The sequence below is a fragment of the Haliotis cracherodii genome, unplaced genomic scaffold, assembly GCF_022045235.1.
Source record: "Haliotis cracherodii isolate W230 unplaced genomic scaffold, xgHalCrac1.p SCAF_12, whole genome shotgun sequence".
NCBI lineage: Eukaryota > Metazoa > Mollusca > Gastropoda > Lepetellida > Haliotidae > Haliotis > Haliotis cracherodii.
Genome location: NW_027266267.1, coordinates 8,905,174 through 8,920,530, shown reverse-complemented (window position 1 = coordinate 8,920,530; position 15,357 = coordinate 8,905,174). Strand labels below are relative to the sequence as shown.

The 15,357-nt window shown below is 45.1% G+C and overlaps 1 protein-coding gene across 1 annotated transcript in view; it reads left to right on the top strand.

The window, feature by feature from the left end:
• LOC139458167 (multidrug resistance-associated protein 1-like) overlaps positions 1-15,357 on the top strand; it is a 56,865-nt gene that overhangs the window by 2,136 nt on the left and 39,372 nt on the right. Inside the window, exons 2-9 of the mRNA XM_071239499.1 lie at positions 2,049-2,228; positions 3,013-3,129; positions 6,606-6,734; positions 8,072-8,200; positions 10,299-10,360; positions 11,990-12,136; positions 12,725-12,958; positions 14,116-14,296. Coding sequence (XP_071095600.1) covers positions 2,049-2,228; positions 3,013-3,129; positions 6,606-6,734; positions 8,072-8,200; positions 10,299-10,360; positions 11,990-12,136; positions 12,725-12,958; positions 14,116-14,296 — 1,179 coding nt within the window. The remainder of the gene's footprint in view (positions 1-2,048; positions 2,229-3,012; positions 3,130-6,605; positions 6,735-8,071; positions 8,201-10,298; positions 10,361-11,989; positions 12,137-12,724; positions 12,959-14,115; positions 14,297-15,357) is intronic.

Here is a 15,357-nt window from a genome sequence, read left to right as displayed (position 1 = left end):
GTGTATGTGTGTGTGTGGCTGCTTGTACTAGTCCGGACTGATGCCGATTTATAGTGCTAGCTCACTGAGATACCATGCCGCAGTTTAACATGAATACCCCACTCAGACACAGTATACTGACTCCGAGCCGACCAGTCCTTGTTTTAGCCCCTTAATGCCGAGCGCCAGACAGGGTAACAACAAGTACAATCTTTTAACGTCTTTTTGTATGACGCGGCCCGGGATCGAACCCCGGACCTTCCGCTCTCCGGGCGGACGCTCTACCACAAGACCACGGAGGCGGTCCATTTATAGAAGGACGATTCGCGATTTGCTAGATACCAGAGGATTGGCATGTAACTATACTGAACCAAATTAAAAACTTCACAATCCTAAAATTTTAACATTTTGACCAGTTATCATTGTGGGTCCTTATTGTGTATTTAAACAGTAATGGCTACGTATTGTCTTCAGATAACACCTGTTTTTGTGCAGGTGAATCGATCAAAATCATGTGCACAGCACTATAGTGGCAAAAGTGGTTTTTCAAGCATGTGTTTTCAGCCATACCTGTTAGCAGTCATTAACAAAAAAGGAAAAACACAAGAAAACAAAAGGTGTTTACGGCCATTCGTCATGCCACGCCTTTCAAATGTGCAACGTGAACGTGCCATCGGCATGTTGCAGACGGGAACGTCCGTAGCTGAAGTCGCAAGGACGATGGGTTGTAGTCGACGGACTGTTTATGATTTACAGACGCGTCTACAGCAAATGGGTACCACTCTGATCGCCCTCGGCCAGGTCGACCACGTGTGACGTCACATGAAGAGGATCGTCAGATTGTCTTACGTCACCTCCGTAACCGATTTTTGACGGCTACATCAACCAGACATGAACTGTTTAGGGGTAGACTGAGTGCGCAAACTGTTCGAAACCGTCTGAGAACTGCTCACCTTCAAGCACGACGGCCATACTGCGGGCCGTTTCTGACTCAATTATACAGATGTCAACGTCAATTGTGGGCACAGCGACACTTACGATGGACTCAGAGGAATTGGAATCATGTCGTCTTCAGTGATGAATCCCGATTTAATCTTCGATTTGCTGATGGTAGGGCGAGGGTGTGGAGGCGCCGTCATGAACGTTACGCCCAGTGTTGTGTACAGGAAGTTGACAGATTTCGAGGCGGAAGTGTTATGGTGTTGGGTGCTTCTGTGGCAATGCACGTTCCAGGCTCCTTGTCATCCGTGGCAACCTCGAGACTGCTGCTTACCGCGACCAGGTACTGGCACCAGAACTTCTGCCTTTAATGGCAGCACATGGACCCGGTTTGAGCTTCCAAAACCACAATGCCAGACCCCACACAGCAATTTTGACAAGGAATTTCCTTCAAAATGCGAGAGTCAACGTCATGGACTGGCCGTCAAGGTCTCCCGACCTCAATCCCATCGAACACGCCTTGGATGCTCTTAGCAGGAGTCTGCGCACTCTCCAGAACCAACCACAGAATTTGCAAGATCTTGGCACCATTTTGCAGTAACAATGGCGTCGTCTTCCAAATCATTTGTTCACAAGCATCACAAGGTCTATGCAGAGGCGTTGTGTGGCAGTTGTCAACGCACATGGTGGCTATACACGCTAATGAACTTGTGTGCCATCAGATTCTCGTGATAAGGATTTATGATTTAAACTGTTGATGTTATTACCGAATACCGTAGGTGCTTGGAACAAATTATGGTTACCACCGTTAATTAAAATCCTTCTTTGGACATTAATGATTAAAAATTACCTTCTCTGATACATTTGTCCGTTGTATATCATATATGGGATTACTTTTAAAAATGTGAAGGTTTTAATTTGACTAATTTTGATTTGTTTATTTTATAATTGGTACCCTACCAGCATGTGAGATTAGTCACAAGCAATCTTAATACTGAACAATAAACAACCACTGTCTCTAATATCACCAGCGATTCAGAATTCTACAGCTTGATATACAGAACGTCCACTTGTGTATGACATCACTACTCTATAAGGCATCGCGTATCTCTGTTTTCTTGACATTTCAGAATGAGAGTTTACTATTTGACAACTGGTGGCCCGAGTTCACGCCATGTTTCCAGAACACTCTCCTTGTGTGGGTGCCGTGCGGGTGGCTGTGGCTGACCTTGCCCTTCTATCTGGGCTACATGTGCAAGGTCAAGGACTCAAAACCTCTCCGCGTCAACATGCTCAACACATCAAAGATGGTAGGCCAGAGTGAGTGAGTGAGTGAATATGTGAGTATTGGATGGGTGGGTGGGTGGGTGTCTGAGTGAGTGGTTTTGGGGTGCATGGGTGGGTGGGTGAGTGAGTGGGTGGATGAGTGGGTGAGTGAGTGAGTGAGTGGGTGGGTTGGTGGGTTGGTGGGTTTGTGAGTTGGTGAGTGGTAGAGTGGGTGAGTGAGTGAGTGGATGGGTTGGTGGGTGTGCGAGTTGGTGAGTGGTAGGGTGAGTGAGTGGATGGGTGGGTATGTGGGTTGGTGGATGGGTGGGTAAGTGAGAGTGAGGGAGTGAGTGAGTGAGTGAGTGGGATGCTGGATGGGTGAGTGGATGGTTGGGTTAGTGAGTGAGTGGGTGAGTGAGTGAGTGAGTGAGTTAGTGAGTGAGTGAGTGGGTGGGTGGGTGGGTGAGTGAGTGGGTGTATGGGTTGGTTGGGTGGTGGGTGGGTGAGTGAGTGAGTGGTTGGGTGGCATTTATAAACTCTTGCTGAATGCGGCGTGAAACTAAACACACAAACGAGCACTCTGACAAACCTGGAAATGTGGGATTCGAAACCAGGATAAATAGGCACGCCTAAGATAAACAGCTCTGCGCAGAAAATTGCGATTTCTCGGACGACAGGGAGCCGAAGATCCGAGTAGATGCAGGTTGATATTTGTGCTTTATCTTACAGAGTAGAATGCCCGCTGACACCTTGATGACTGGGCCTTGGTGTAACGTGGTGGACCGAACAGACCATGGATTCAAACAATAATTGATGATGTCAAATTAGTTTTTCAGCATCTTTCTGAGTTTCATCTGCGTCGTGGATGTCATGAAGATCGTGACTGATGGAGAGGATGTTGTCACGGCTGTGTACGTCGCCAGAGGCCTTCAAGTTGTTACATTTGTAAGTTACGCTTCATCCTTGTTGAGGTCAAACAATTGTTTTGGGTTTTCCAGCAGGAATCATTTTGGGATAAATCCCGAATGAGTATGGTTTTACGCCGCTGTTAGCAGCATTCCAGCAATATCACGGCGGGTGACACCAGAAATGGGCCTCACACAATTTAACCATGATTGGAATCGAACCCTGGGCTTTCACCACTAGCTACCCATCCGCCCCGATAATTTCCGAAAGTTAACAATAACGTTATTGTTATATATTTAAACTTGAAAATGTTGGATTGGTGGTGGGTGAGGTGAATCGGTGATTAAAGTCACGTCCAAGATTATTGCACTTAAAAAGCGAAGTGCATGCACGCGTGTGTGTGTGTGTGTGTGTGTGTGTGTGTGTGTGTGTGTGTGTGTGTGTGTGTGTGTGTGTCTGTCTGTGAGTGTGTGAGTGTGTGTGTGTGTGTGTGTCTGTGAGTGTGTGTGTGTGTGTGGCTGCTTGTAGTTGTACGAACTGATGCCGACTTATTGTGCTAGCCCACTGACATACCAGCCCCTCAATGCCGAGCGCCAGACAAGGTAACCACAAGTACCATCTTTTTACGTCTTTGGCATAGGGGCGGTCGGATAGCCTAGTGGTTAAACGTTCGCTCGTCAAGCCAAAGACCCGGGTTCGATTCCCGACATGGGTACAATGTCTGAAGCCCATTTTTGGTGTCCCGACCGTGATATTGCTGGAATATTGCTAAACGCGGCGTAAAACCATACTCATGTGAGTTAGTACAAGTAAAAAAGTCCCCCTATGTGACGTCATAGCATGGCAACGCTACAAAAAAAACGTAAATTCACTCTTTAACTATGGCGTCAAAAAGGAACATCGCTGCTCCAACACACTGCAGGTACTTCTGAATAACTCATGATCAATGTACAGCTTTTAGAAGATGAAGTAATTTATGGTTTGCACTTCAACAAACTACTGTATATGCATACAAGAGACGATTTCGTAAGGATCCCTTCATAAATAAGATCGTTAGGCCGCAACAGTTTCAGTCACATTAAAAGTGGAATTACTACACCCTGATGCATGTACCCATCAGTTGTGAAGTGATCCCAAACATTAATTTACTTTCCCATCGTAATTCATGTTTTAAATCAATTTTGCAAATTAAATACATTCACGTCGCACAGTGTTTTGATATCAAATATGTATAAACTCCTCGATTAAAGAGAGAAAACATCCTCAGTCAAGTCGTCAGGCATCGAGACATTTGATTGTGGGCGTGGCACATTTCGACAAATGATTACCTGACAGTATCGGATCAGACAAGCAGACAGACAGACTATTTTGGATGAAGGCCATCGGACCTATAGTACAAAACGGTTTACGAGTACCATTTTACAGAGACTTTTTTCTTCAGGGAAAATAAACCAGTGATTTATCTTAAGGAAGAGAATATATGGATGTCAACTTCTTTATTATTAGGAACACAACGTTTACTCCTTCATCGGGTTTTGTTTTTTGTTTGTTTGTTGTTTAACGCCGGACTCAGCAATATTCCAGCTATATGACGGCGGTCCGTAAATAATCGAGTCTGGTCCAGACAATCCAGTGATTGATATCATGAGCATCGATCCACCCAATTGGGATCGATGACATGCATCAACCAAGTCAGCGAGCCTGACCACCCCATCCCGTTAGTCGCCTTTTACGACAAGCATAGTCACCTTTTACGACAAGCATGGGTTGCTGAAGACCTATTCTACCCCGGAATCTTCACGGGTCTCCTTCATCAGGTGAATAAGTAAGCCTGATGAAGGAGTAAGCATATACTCCGAAACGTTGTCTTCCTAATAAAAAAAGGAGTTGACATCCATTTATTCTTTTCCTTGTCTGTATCACTTCTAAATGCCTTCCTAAGACGTGGTGTATCTTGCTGTGAGGGTATCATTCAGGAACCTCGAAAGTTAAACATGACATTGACATTTGTTGACTGCTAAACATTTGCCATGATGCATGGAATGCAGTGGAACTCACTGTACCCTGTATGAACAACTGTACAATTCTTTATCTTTTCTCAAAACTCCAGATTTGTGGTATATATGTTAATATTGGCACAATCTTCTGATCAAATATATTAAAATCATCTTTAATTGATAACTCATAACTCCTTATTAAAGACTTAACTGGCCAACGAGCTTTACTGGCTTGCTCTGATAAAGTTGAAACAAGCTTTTGCCCCATATCAATTTACATTAACATTTGTTGACTGACATATTTTTTGTAAGAAATATCAATTATCACGAACCAACCGGACACCATAGGTGTTATGACCACTTCTAAATTTAGTTAGCAGTCGTTTTACACACAAATATTTGTATCTAAAAAATAAGGTTCATGAGTTAAATTTAATTTATGAGGCTTATAAAATTCAAGTGATGTATCTAGCTACATATGCCAGTCTTGAAGTGCACAGTCACAAACTCTTTCACTAAATTTATTAACAAATAGATTGGTATCATCCATATCTTGTGCAAACCAGGCGAAACCAAAACAATAAAGAAATAGTGAATGTTTTACATAAAGTTGCCCACTTACAGCCAGTACTTAATACATTTGCTATGATATATAGTATGCAGTGGAACTCTACTACATTCTCACTAGGCTACAGCAGTGGCTGTCCTGTACCCTGTATGTTTCATGAAACACTGTATGAAAAACTGTACACAACTTTCGGTGTACAATACTTTCTCTTTTTTCTCAAAACCCCAGATTTCTGGTCCATATGTTAATATTGGCACAATCTTCTGATCAAATATATTAAAAGCATTTTTAATTGATAACTCATAACTTCTTATTAAAGACTTAGCTGGCCAAAGAGTTTTACTGGCTTTCTCTGATAAAGCTGAATCTAGCTCTTGTCCATTTCAATTTTGGAGTAACCATAAGCAGTAGATATTAATATGCGTTAACAGTTTTCACAATGTTACCATTATTAAACCATTTTCCATGTTTGATAATGGACCTTCTATTTTTAAACAATAATTTACTTTCATCAAAATTAATGTCCACACCCCACTGATGAGAATATAAATACAACGCATCTAGCCTCATTGTAGTTTAATTACTCTTTCCGCCACCAGGCTCAAGTCATCAGCAAACAACACTGCTATGATATTTAACTTTTCCTCATTGATGAAAACACCGTCATCGAACTTTTCTTCTAAAGATATGACAAGTTCGTTTACAAATAAAGAAAACAAAAAAGGACTGAGTGTGCAACATGGTCTTACACCACAGAAGCTGTCAAAATATTCTCTCAACCTTTTACCATACTCATAAAATACTGTTGCATTTTTATTTGCTGTACGTACGTTTCAAATGCCTTAGGGAAGTCACAATATATTTTTCCCTTCTTACGAGTGGTTTCTTTTGAACAATGGCTTCGTGATAAAAAATCTTGTCAACACACATATCGTTCGTCTTGTCTCCAGCTGCTGGCGGCCATCTTGGTTCAGGTTGAACGAAAGCGAGGCTTCATCACATCCGGAATTCAGTTCATATTTTGGCTGTTGACAACATTGGCAGGAGTGGTACCATTCTACAGTAGGATCATTCAGCAGGTGGGTAAATATGTCAGCCTATAGTAGGACAATACAGCGGGTGGGTATGTATGTCAACCTACAGTAGGACAATACAGCAGGTGGGTATGTATGTCAGCCTACAGTAGGATAATACAGTAGGTGGGTATATATGTCAGCCTACAGTAGGATAATACAGCAGGTGGGTATGTATGTCAGCCTACAGTAAGATCATACAGCAGGTGGGTATGTATGTCAGCCTACAGTAGGATAATACAGCAAGTGGGTATGTATGTCAGCCTACAGTAGGATTATACAGCAGGTGGGTATGTATGTCAGCCTACAGTAGCATCATACAGCAGGTGGGTATGTATGTCAGCCTACAGTAGGACAATACAGCAAGTGGGTATGTATGTCAGCCTACAGTAGGACAATACAGCAGGTGGGTATGTATATCAGCCTACAGTAGGATAATACAGCAGGCATATATGTCAGCCTACAGTAGGATTATACAGCAGGTGGGTATGTATGTCAGCCTACAGTAGCATCATACAGCAGGTATATATATCAGCCTTCAGTAGGATCATACAGCAGGTATATATGTCAGCCTTCAGTAGGATCATACAGCAGGTATATATGTCAGCCTTCAGTAGGATCATACAGCAGGTATATATGTCAGCTTACAGTAGGATTATACAGCAGGTATATATGTCAGCCTTCAGTAGGATCATACAGCAGGTATATATGTCAGCCTTCAGTAGGATCATACAGCAGGTATATATGTCAGCCTTCAGTAGGATCATACAGCAGGTATATATGTCAGCCTTCAGTAGGATCATACAGCAGGTATATATGTCAGCCTACAGTAGGATCATACAGCAGATAGGTATATATGTCAGCCTTCAGTAGGATCATACAGCATGTAGGTATATATGTCAGCCTTCAGTAGGATCATACAGCAGGTATATATGTCAGCCTTCAGTAGGATCATACAGCAGGTATATATGTCAGCCTTCAGTAGGATCATACAGCAGGTATATATGTCAGCCTACAGTAGGATTATACAGCAGGTATATATGTCAGCCTTCTGTAGGATCATACAGCAGGTATATATGTCAGCCTACAGTAGGATTATACAGCAGGTATATATGTCAGCCTTCAGTAGGATCATACAGCAGGTATATATGTCAGCCTTTAGTAGGATCATACAGCAGTAGGGATAATACAGGTGTAACATTCATCCCACTGAATATACAGAGCTGTCTACTCAGGTAAACGAAAAGTGTGATGTGTGTATACATAACAACATACACAATCAATCAAACATTTTGCGGGTGCTATTCTAACTGGTCTATGTTTCCGTTATTGCAACATTTCAGGAGTACAAGGACCATCTCTTCCGCTTCATCCTGTTCTATGTGTACCATGGACTTGTGCTGGCAACGTTGCTCCTTCATTGTTTTGCTGACAGTCGAAAACGACAGGGAAGCTACAGTATGCAGAAGGAGGTAAGCTGGATACTGCCACTCGAGGTAAGCTGGATACTGCCACTCGAGGTAAGCTGGATACTGCCACTCGAGGTAAGCTGGATACTGCCACTCGAGGTAAGCTGGATACCACCACACGAGGGACGTAAGCTGGATACTGCCACACGAGGTAAGCTGGATACTGCCACACGAGGGAGGTAAGCTGGATACTGCCACACTAGGGAGGTAAGCTGGATACCCTCAGACGAGGGAGGTAAGCTGGATACTGCCACACGAGGGAGGTAAGCTGGATACCACCACACGAGGGAGGTAAGCTGGATACTACCACACGAGGGAGGTAAGCTGGATACTGCCACACGAGGGAGGTAAGCTGGATACCACCACACGAGGGAGGTAAGCTGGATACTGCCACACGAGGGAGGTAAGCTGGATACCACCACACGAGGGAGGTAAGCTGGATACTGCCACACGAGGGAGGTAAGCTGGATACTGCAACACGAGGGAGGTAAGCTGGATACTGCAACACGAGGGAGGTAAGCTGGATACTGCCGCACTAGGGAGGTAAGCTGGATACCACCACACGAGGGAGGTAAGCTGGATACCACCACACGAGGGAGGTAAGCTGGATACCGGGACACGAGGGAGGTAAGCTGGATACTGCAACACGAGGGAGGTAAGCTGGATTCCTATATACGAGGGAGGTAAGCTGTATACCACAACACAAGGGAGGTAAGCTGGATACCACCACACGAGGGAGGTAAGCTGGATTCAACCACATGAGGGAGGTAAGCTGTATACCACCAGACGAGGGAGGTAAGCTGGATACCACCACACGAAGGAGGTAAGCTGGATTCAACCACACGAGGGAGGTAAGCTTGGTACTGCCACACGAGGGAGGTAAGCTGGATACTGCCACACGAGGGAGGTAAGCTGCATACTGCCACACGAGGGAGGTAAGCTGGATACTGCCACACGAGGGAGGTAACCTGGATACTGCCACACGAGGGAGGTAAGCTGGATTCCACCACACGAGGGAGGTAAGCTGGATACTGCCACACGAGGGAGGTAAGCTGGATACTGCCACACGAGGGAGGTAAGCTGGATACTGCCACACGAGGGAGGTAAGCTAGATACTGCCACACGTGGGAGGTAAGCTGGATACTGCCACACGAGGGAGGTAAGCTGGATACTGCCACACGAGGGAGGTAAGCTGGATACTGCCACACGAGGGAGGTAAGCTGGATACTGCCACACGAGGTAAGCTGGATACTGCCACACGAGGGATGTAAGCTGGATACTGCCACATGAGGGAGGTAAGCTGGATACTGCCACACGAGGGAGGTAAGCTGGATACTGCCACACGAGGGAGGTAAGCTGGATACTGCCACACGAGGGAGGTAAGCTGGATATCACCACACGAGGGAGGTAAGCTGGATACAATCAAACGAGGGAGGTAAGCTGGATTCCACCACATGAGGGAGGTAAGATGGATTCTATCACATGAGGGAGGTAAGCTAGAATTCACCACACGAGGGAGGTAAGATGGATTCTACCACATGAGGGAGGTAAGCTAGAATTCACCACACGAGGGAGGTAAGCTGGATACCACCACACGAGGGAGATAAGCTTGATACGACCACACGAGGGAGGTTAGCTGGATACTGCCACACGAGGGAGGTAAGCTGGATACGACCACACGAGGGAGGTAAGCTTGGTACGACCACACGAGGGAGGTAAGCTTGATACTGCCACACGACAGAGGTAAGCTGGATACTGCAACACGAGGTCGATAAGCTTGATACGACCACACGAGGGAGGTAAGCTGGATACGACCACACGAGGGAGGTAAGCTGGATACCTCCACACGAGGGAGGTAAGCTGGATACTGCCACACGAGGGCGATAAGCTTGATACGACCACACGAGGGAGGTAAGCTGAGGTTAGGCTAAATAATACCACATGATGAAGGTCGGGCAGACAATACCACATGATGAGGGTCGGGCAGACAATACCACATGGTGAAGGGCGGCTCCATACAACCACATTGTAACGATTACTTGGAGTCTACATGATTGGAAATGCTAGCGGGGCACTATCACTTCTTCTTTCTACATTACAGGTTCAGTCCCCCGAGACGAGGGCATCCTTTCTCAACAGAGTGACTTTTCACTGGATCAACTCGTGAGTGCTCGCATCAAGCCAACAACAAGCTTTGATAAACAACGATCAATCTGTGGTTGATTAAGATTTTTCGTCGTTTTGCAATTTGAAATTAAACCATTAATTTGTATTCCTTTAACTACAAAAGAACAAGCATTGCTGCATTTCGTTTCCTGAGCTTGTATTTTTTTTACACACACGAATACATTCTAAAAAAGCGATATTGGTTTCATCTTCAATTATTTTGACAGCATGATCAGAATGTCGAGGACATTTTCTTGGCCTGTCCAATGTGTTGCTGTCTTGTCCTCTCTGTGTACGACTGATGTCCTCTCTGTGTCCGACTGCTGTCTTCTCTGTGTCCGACTACTGTCTTCTCTGTGTCAGCCTGGTGTCCTCACTGTGTCAGATTGCTGTCATCATTATGTCCGACTGATGTGCTCTCTGACTGACTGACGTCCTCTCTGTGTCAGATATCTGTCCTCTCTGTTTCAAACTGCTATCCTCTCTGTGTCAGACTACTGTCCTCTCTGTGTCATCCTGGTGTTCTCTCTGTGTCAGATTGCTGTGCTATCTGTGTCAGACTGCTGTCTTGTCCTCTCTGTATACGGCTGACGTTCTCTCTGTGTCCGACTGCTGTCTTCTCTGTGTCCGACTGCTGTCTTCTCTGTGTCCGACTGCTGTCCTCTCTGTGTCAGACTGTTGTCCTGTCGTCTCTGTTTTAGACTGCTATCCTGTCCTCTCTGTTTCAGACTGCCATCCTCTCTGTGTCAGATTGCTGTCTTGTCCTCTCTGTGTCAGACTGCTGTCCTCTCTGTGTCAGACTGCCATCCTCTCTGTGTCAGACTGTCATCCTCTCTGTGTCAGATTGCTGTCTTGTCCTCTCTGTGTCAGACTGTCATCCTCTCTGTGTCAGACTGCCATCCTCACTTTGTCAGACTGCTGTCCTCTCTGTGTCAGACTGCCATCCTCTCTGTGTGAGACTGTCATCATCTCTGTGTCAGATTGCTGTCTTGTCCTCTCTGTGTCAGATTGCTGTCCTCTCTGTGTCAGACTGTCCTCCTCTCTGTGTCAGACTGCCATCCTCTCTGTGTCAGATTGCTGTCTTGTCCTCTCTGTGTCAGATTGCTGTCCTCTCTGTGTCACACTGTCCTCCTCTCTGTGTCAGACTGTCATCCTCTCTATGTCAGACTGCCATCCTCTCTGTGTCAGACTGCCATCCTCTCTGTGTCAGACTGCCATCCTCTCTGTGTCAGACTGTCATCCTCTCTGTGTCAGACTGTCATCCTCTCTGTGTCAGATTGCTGTCTTGTCGTGTCTGTGTCCGATATCTGTCCTCTCTGTGTCAGACTGCTGTCTTGTCGTGTCTGTGTCCGATATCTGTCCTCTCTGTGTCAGACTGTTGTCTTGTCGTGTCTGTGTCTGCTTGCTGTCCTCTCTGTGTTAGACTGTTGTCCTCTCTGTGTCAGACCGCTGTCCTTTGTGTCAGACCGCTGTCCTCTGTGTCAGACTGCTGTCCTATCCTCTCTGTGTCAGACCGCTGTCCTCTGTGTCAGACCGCTGTCCTCTGTGTCAGACTGCTGTCCTATCCTCTCTGTGTCAGACTGCTGTCCTGTCCTCCCTGTGTCAGACCGCTGTCCTCTGTTTCAGACTGCTGTTTAAAGGGTATCGCAAATCTCTGGAGGAGGAGGACCTGTTTGAGTTGCACCCGAGGGACAAGAGTGAGAGGGTTCTGCCCCAGTTCTGGAAGGCCTGGGTGAAGGAAGTGAGAAGAACACAGAAGAAGAACCTGGAAAAGTACTAGACCATTCCCATTAATTCTGCCCTGGACATGACTAAAAGTACAGATTCTTACATATTTTACGAGACATGCAGATTAAAGCGACAAAGCCTTTTCCATATTCCTAAGAAATATCCGCTAAAAGCAGGGTTGACTGTACGATTCCGACTATATAATGAGCATGTGTTTATGAATCACTATCAAACCCTCTCAGAACATGTTTCAAACTTTACATCCACAGTTTCAACATTCACCCACAAAATAGCATCTCGATCACACGAGGGTGACTGGACTGTATTTCAGACATTTTGGATTTTCATTACTTCATTACTTATTTTATCAATATTCTAAAAAGGTATTTAGGGCTTGGGGTGGGTTGGATTGAGATTTAATTGAAAACCTTATTTACTCCCCAAAATTGTGGATGTCATGGCAAAAATGAATCGTGAAAACTGTTTGAAGAGTAAAATGTGTTTTGAATCACTGACGGATATTCTGTATCTGACAAAAGAATATTGAATAGTCGGTCCATATTATGAAGTAGTTCAACCATACCTAATGCCCCAGCGGTAGCCCCTACAGACTATGATGTCCCTCAATTGCAGATATGGGAATGATGCGTCAACTTCCCATCACAACATGGTGCAATATGACGCATCGGATGTGACCAATGGTGGCGTCTCCTTCAAGAGCAAGGTCAAGGACAAGGATAAACCTCATCGGGCACAGCCGTCCTTTTTCAAAGTATTGGTGAAGACGTATGGACCGAAACTCCTCATTTCCCATTTGATGAAATTTGTATATGATTTGCTGACATTTGTCAACCCGTTGCTTACAAAGTAAGTTAGTGCAGATTGTGTTTTTTTTGTATTTGTGTGTAAGTAATTTGATAATTGCTTAGGAGGTCAGATGTTATAGCGCTGGGACGGGTAACTCGGGTACTCGGCTCGGGTGGGTCCAGAGTGGGATACTGGTACCCACAGTACTACCCGGACCCGTGTTCAGTCACGTGATATATTGTTTAATAGCAAACATTATCTAGAATTTCCACGGTTGTACTATAAGTGACTAATATTCGCGTTTCTTTCTGACTTAAAACTTCTGTCAACTTCAGTGTATGCATAACCGTTTTATTTGAGTGTCTAAATATATTTTGCCAGGGCTACGGTCAAACTATTCCCCATTGGACATTTGTACCTATATCTTGAGACCCACAGCGGGTACCAGTGAGTGAGTGAGTTGGGTTTAACGCCGCTTTTAACAGTATTCCAGTTATATCACGGCGTGTCAGCTTAATGTGGGAGGAAAGCCCGAAGTGATGCAGGTCTCAGACGTTTACCACTTCGGTGAAACCCACGAGCACGGGTATGGTGCTGACAAACCTAAAAACATAATTGGAGCGAACCGGGATTCGAACCCACAATCATAGGTTTCTGGCGTGTCCAGGGGACGCAACTCTGCACAGCGAATCGCGGCGCCTTAGACGACTGGGCCACCCGTGCCCCCGCGGGTACCAGGGTAGGGCCGGGTAATAGTGGGTAGGGTTACCGTGTAGTAGATTTGGACTCGTCCCAGCCCTGGTGTGTTAGCTCAAGAATACACAGGGTCGTCGGTTCAATTTCCCGACTTACATTAATGCATTAGTAATTTCTGCGCTGTTTGATTCTTTTGCAATCATGGAGCTTCGTCCCACAACAAGTGTGTTTATTCGTTACAGCGCTATCTTAACATCTTTTTTATTATATCAAGCATGTGAGCTTGATGTGGGAGGAAGTTCCGAAAGGACCCATGTCTTAGGCGTGTACCACTTTATTGAAACTTACAGCACAAATATTCTGCTCAGCAAATATTAATCGTTATAAGGACTTCGGTGATTCCAACCATCGGGCATCGTCTCTGGCATGCCTAAAATACGATTGCGAAGCCAGGGAGGACAGGAATAGGAGTGGTAAGGCTATGGGTATTGATTTACAATGTTGTGTCTTCTGTGTTTCAGTGCGTTGATTTCCTTCATCGACAACCGAGCTACAGAGCAGGAGTGGAAGGGCTACGTCTACGCCTGCTCCTTCTTCGTGGTCGCCCTCACTCAGTCGTGTTTCTTCCACCAGCACTTCCACGTCAGCCTGACGCTGGGGATGAGGATCAAGTCTGCTGTCATATCAGCCGTCTACAAGAAGGTCAGACTCATTCTGCAGCATCGTGAATGGCACTGAGAGAAAAAAAGGTTTCCATGGCATCGGTATGCCTGAAAAACTCAAACCACAAAAAAACAACCCACATCTTATGGGTATTTTTTACGATGCTGACCCGATGAATCAACACATCTTGAATATCTTGTCTCGATCGGAGATACTTTCGACCAGTCTTAGGAAAGACTAGTGGATGTATGTGTTTCATAGCCGCTGTCCTACTTGCAATAGAAGTGAACGTCAGTTAGTGAATATACAGGCGCATCCGATGTCATGTCATCATGTGGGTTAAATGTTATGTAATGTGATCGTGTTGTCAGTTTCACCTTAAAACAGGGCTGTCATACGTGTAGTCACCTTTTAATGCCCCCTGACCGACTTCATGGACGTTTAAGCCAATATCCGATCATTCATATAAAGTCACCATTTGCCACACAGTAGTTAGGGAGATGAGGTACCCCAGTGGTCAACGTTTTCTTGTGAAGCCAAAGCTCCGTGTTCGATTCCCAACCAACCCCGTGTCTTTCATGAAGGTATTACAGCCATTGTGTCCCTCAATCTCATTAAAATAAGATCTTAGTTCTCGCTACCGCTAAACAAAGATCTGAGGACATATCATTACGGGTCACGTCAGACTGACCTTGCGCGAACTTTGACAGAAGGCAGCTTTCTCGTGCTTTACGGCACTAATTTCACATTGGCGACTACGTTTCGAAATATATTTTGACAAATTCTTGATTAGAAATTTGAAACCTGAACAAAAAACATTCTTGAATGGCTAATATATGGTCTAGATTGTAAACTTGTAACTTTCGTTCGGAATACCCCATGTTAAAGTTTTCGAGGTTGCATGATTAGAACCTTTCCGATTAGAATCACATTCCGACTGTCACGGTTTATAATCTGGTAAGCGACGCACTGATTGGTCGGATGAAAGGTCGTTCTGACGTGACGCCGAATGGGATGTCTTCAGATCTTTGTTTAGCGGTAGCGAGAACTAAGGTCTGATTTTAATGAGTTGTTTCCCTCGGTGACGTTTCTACTGGATG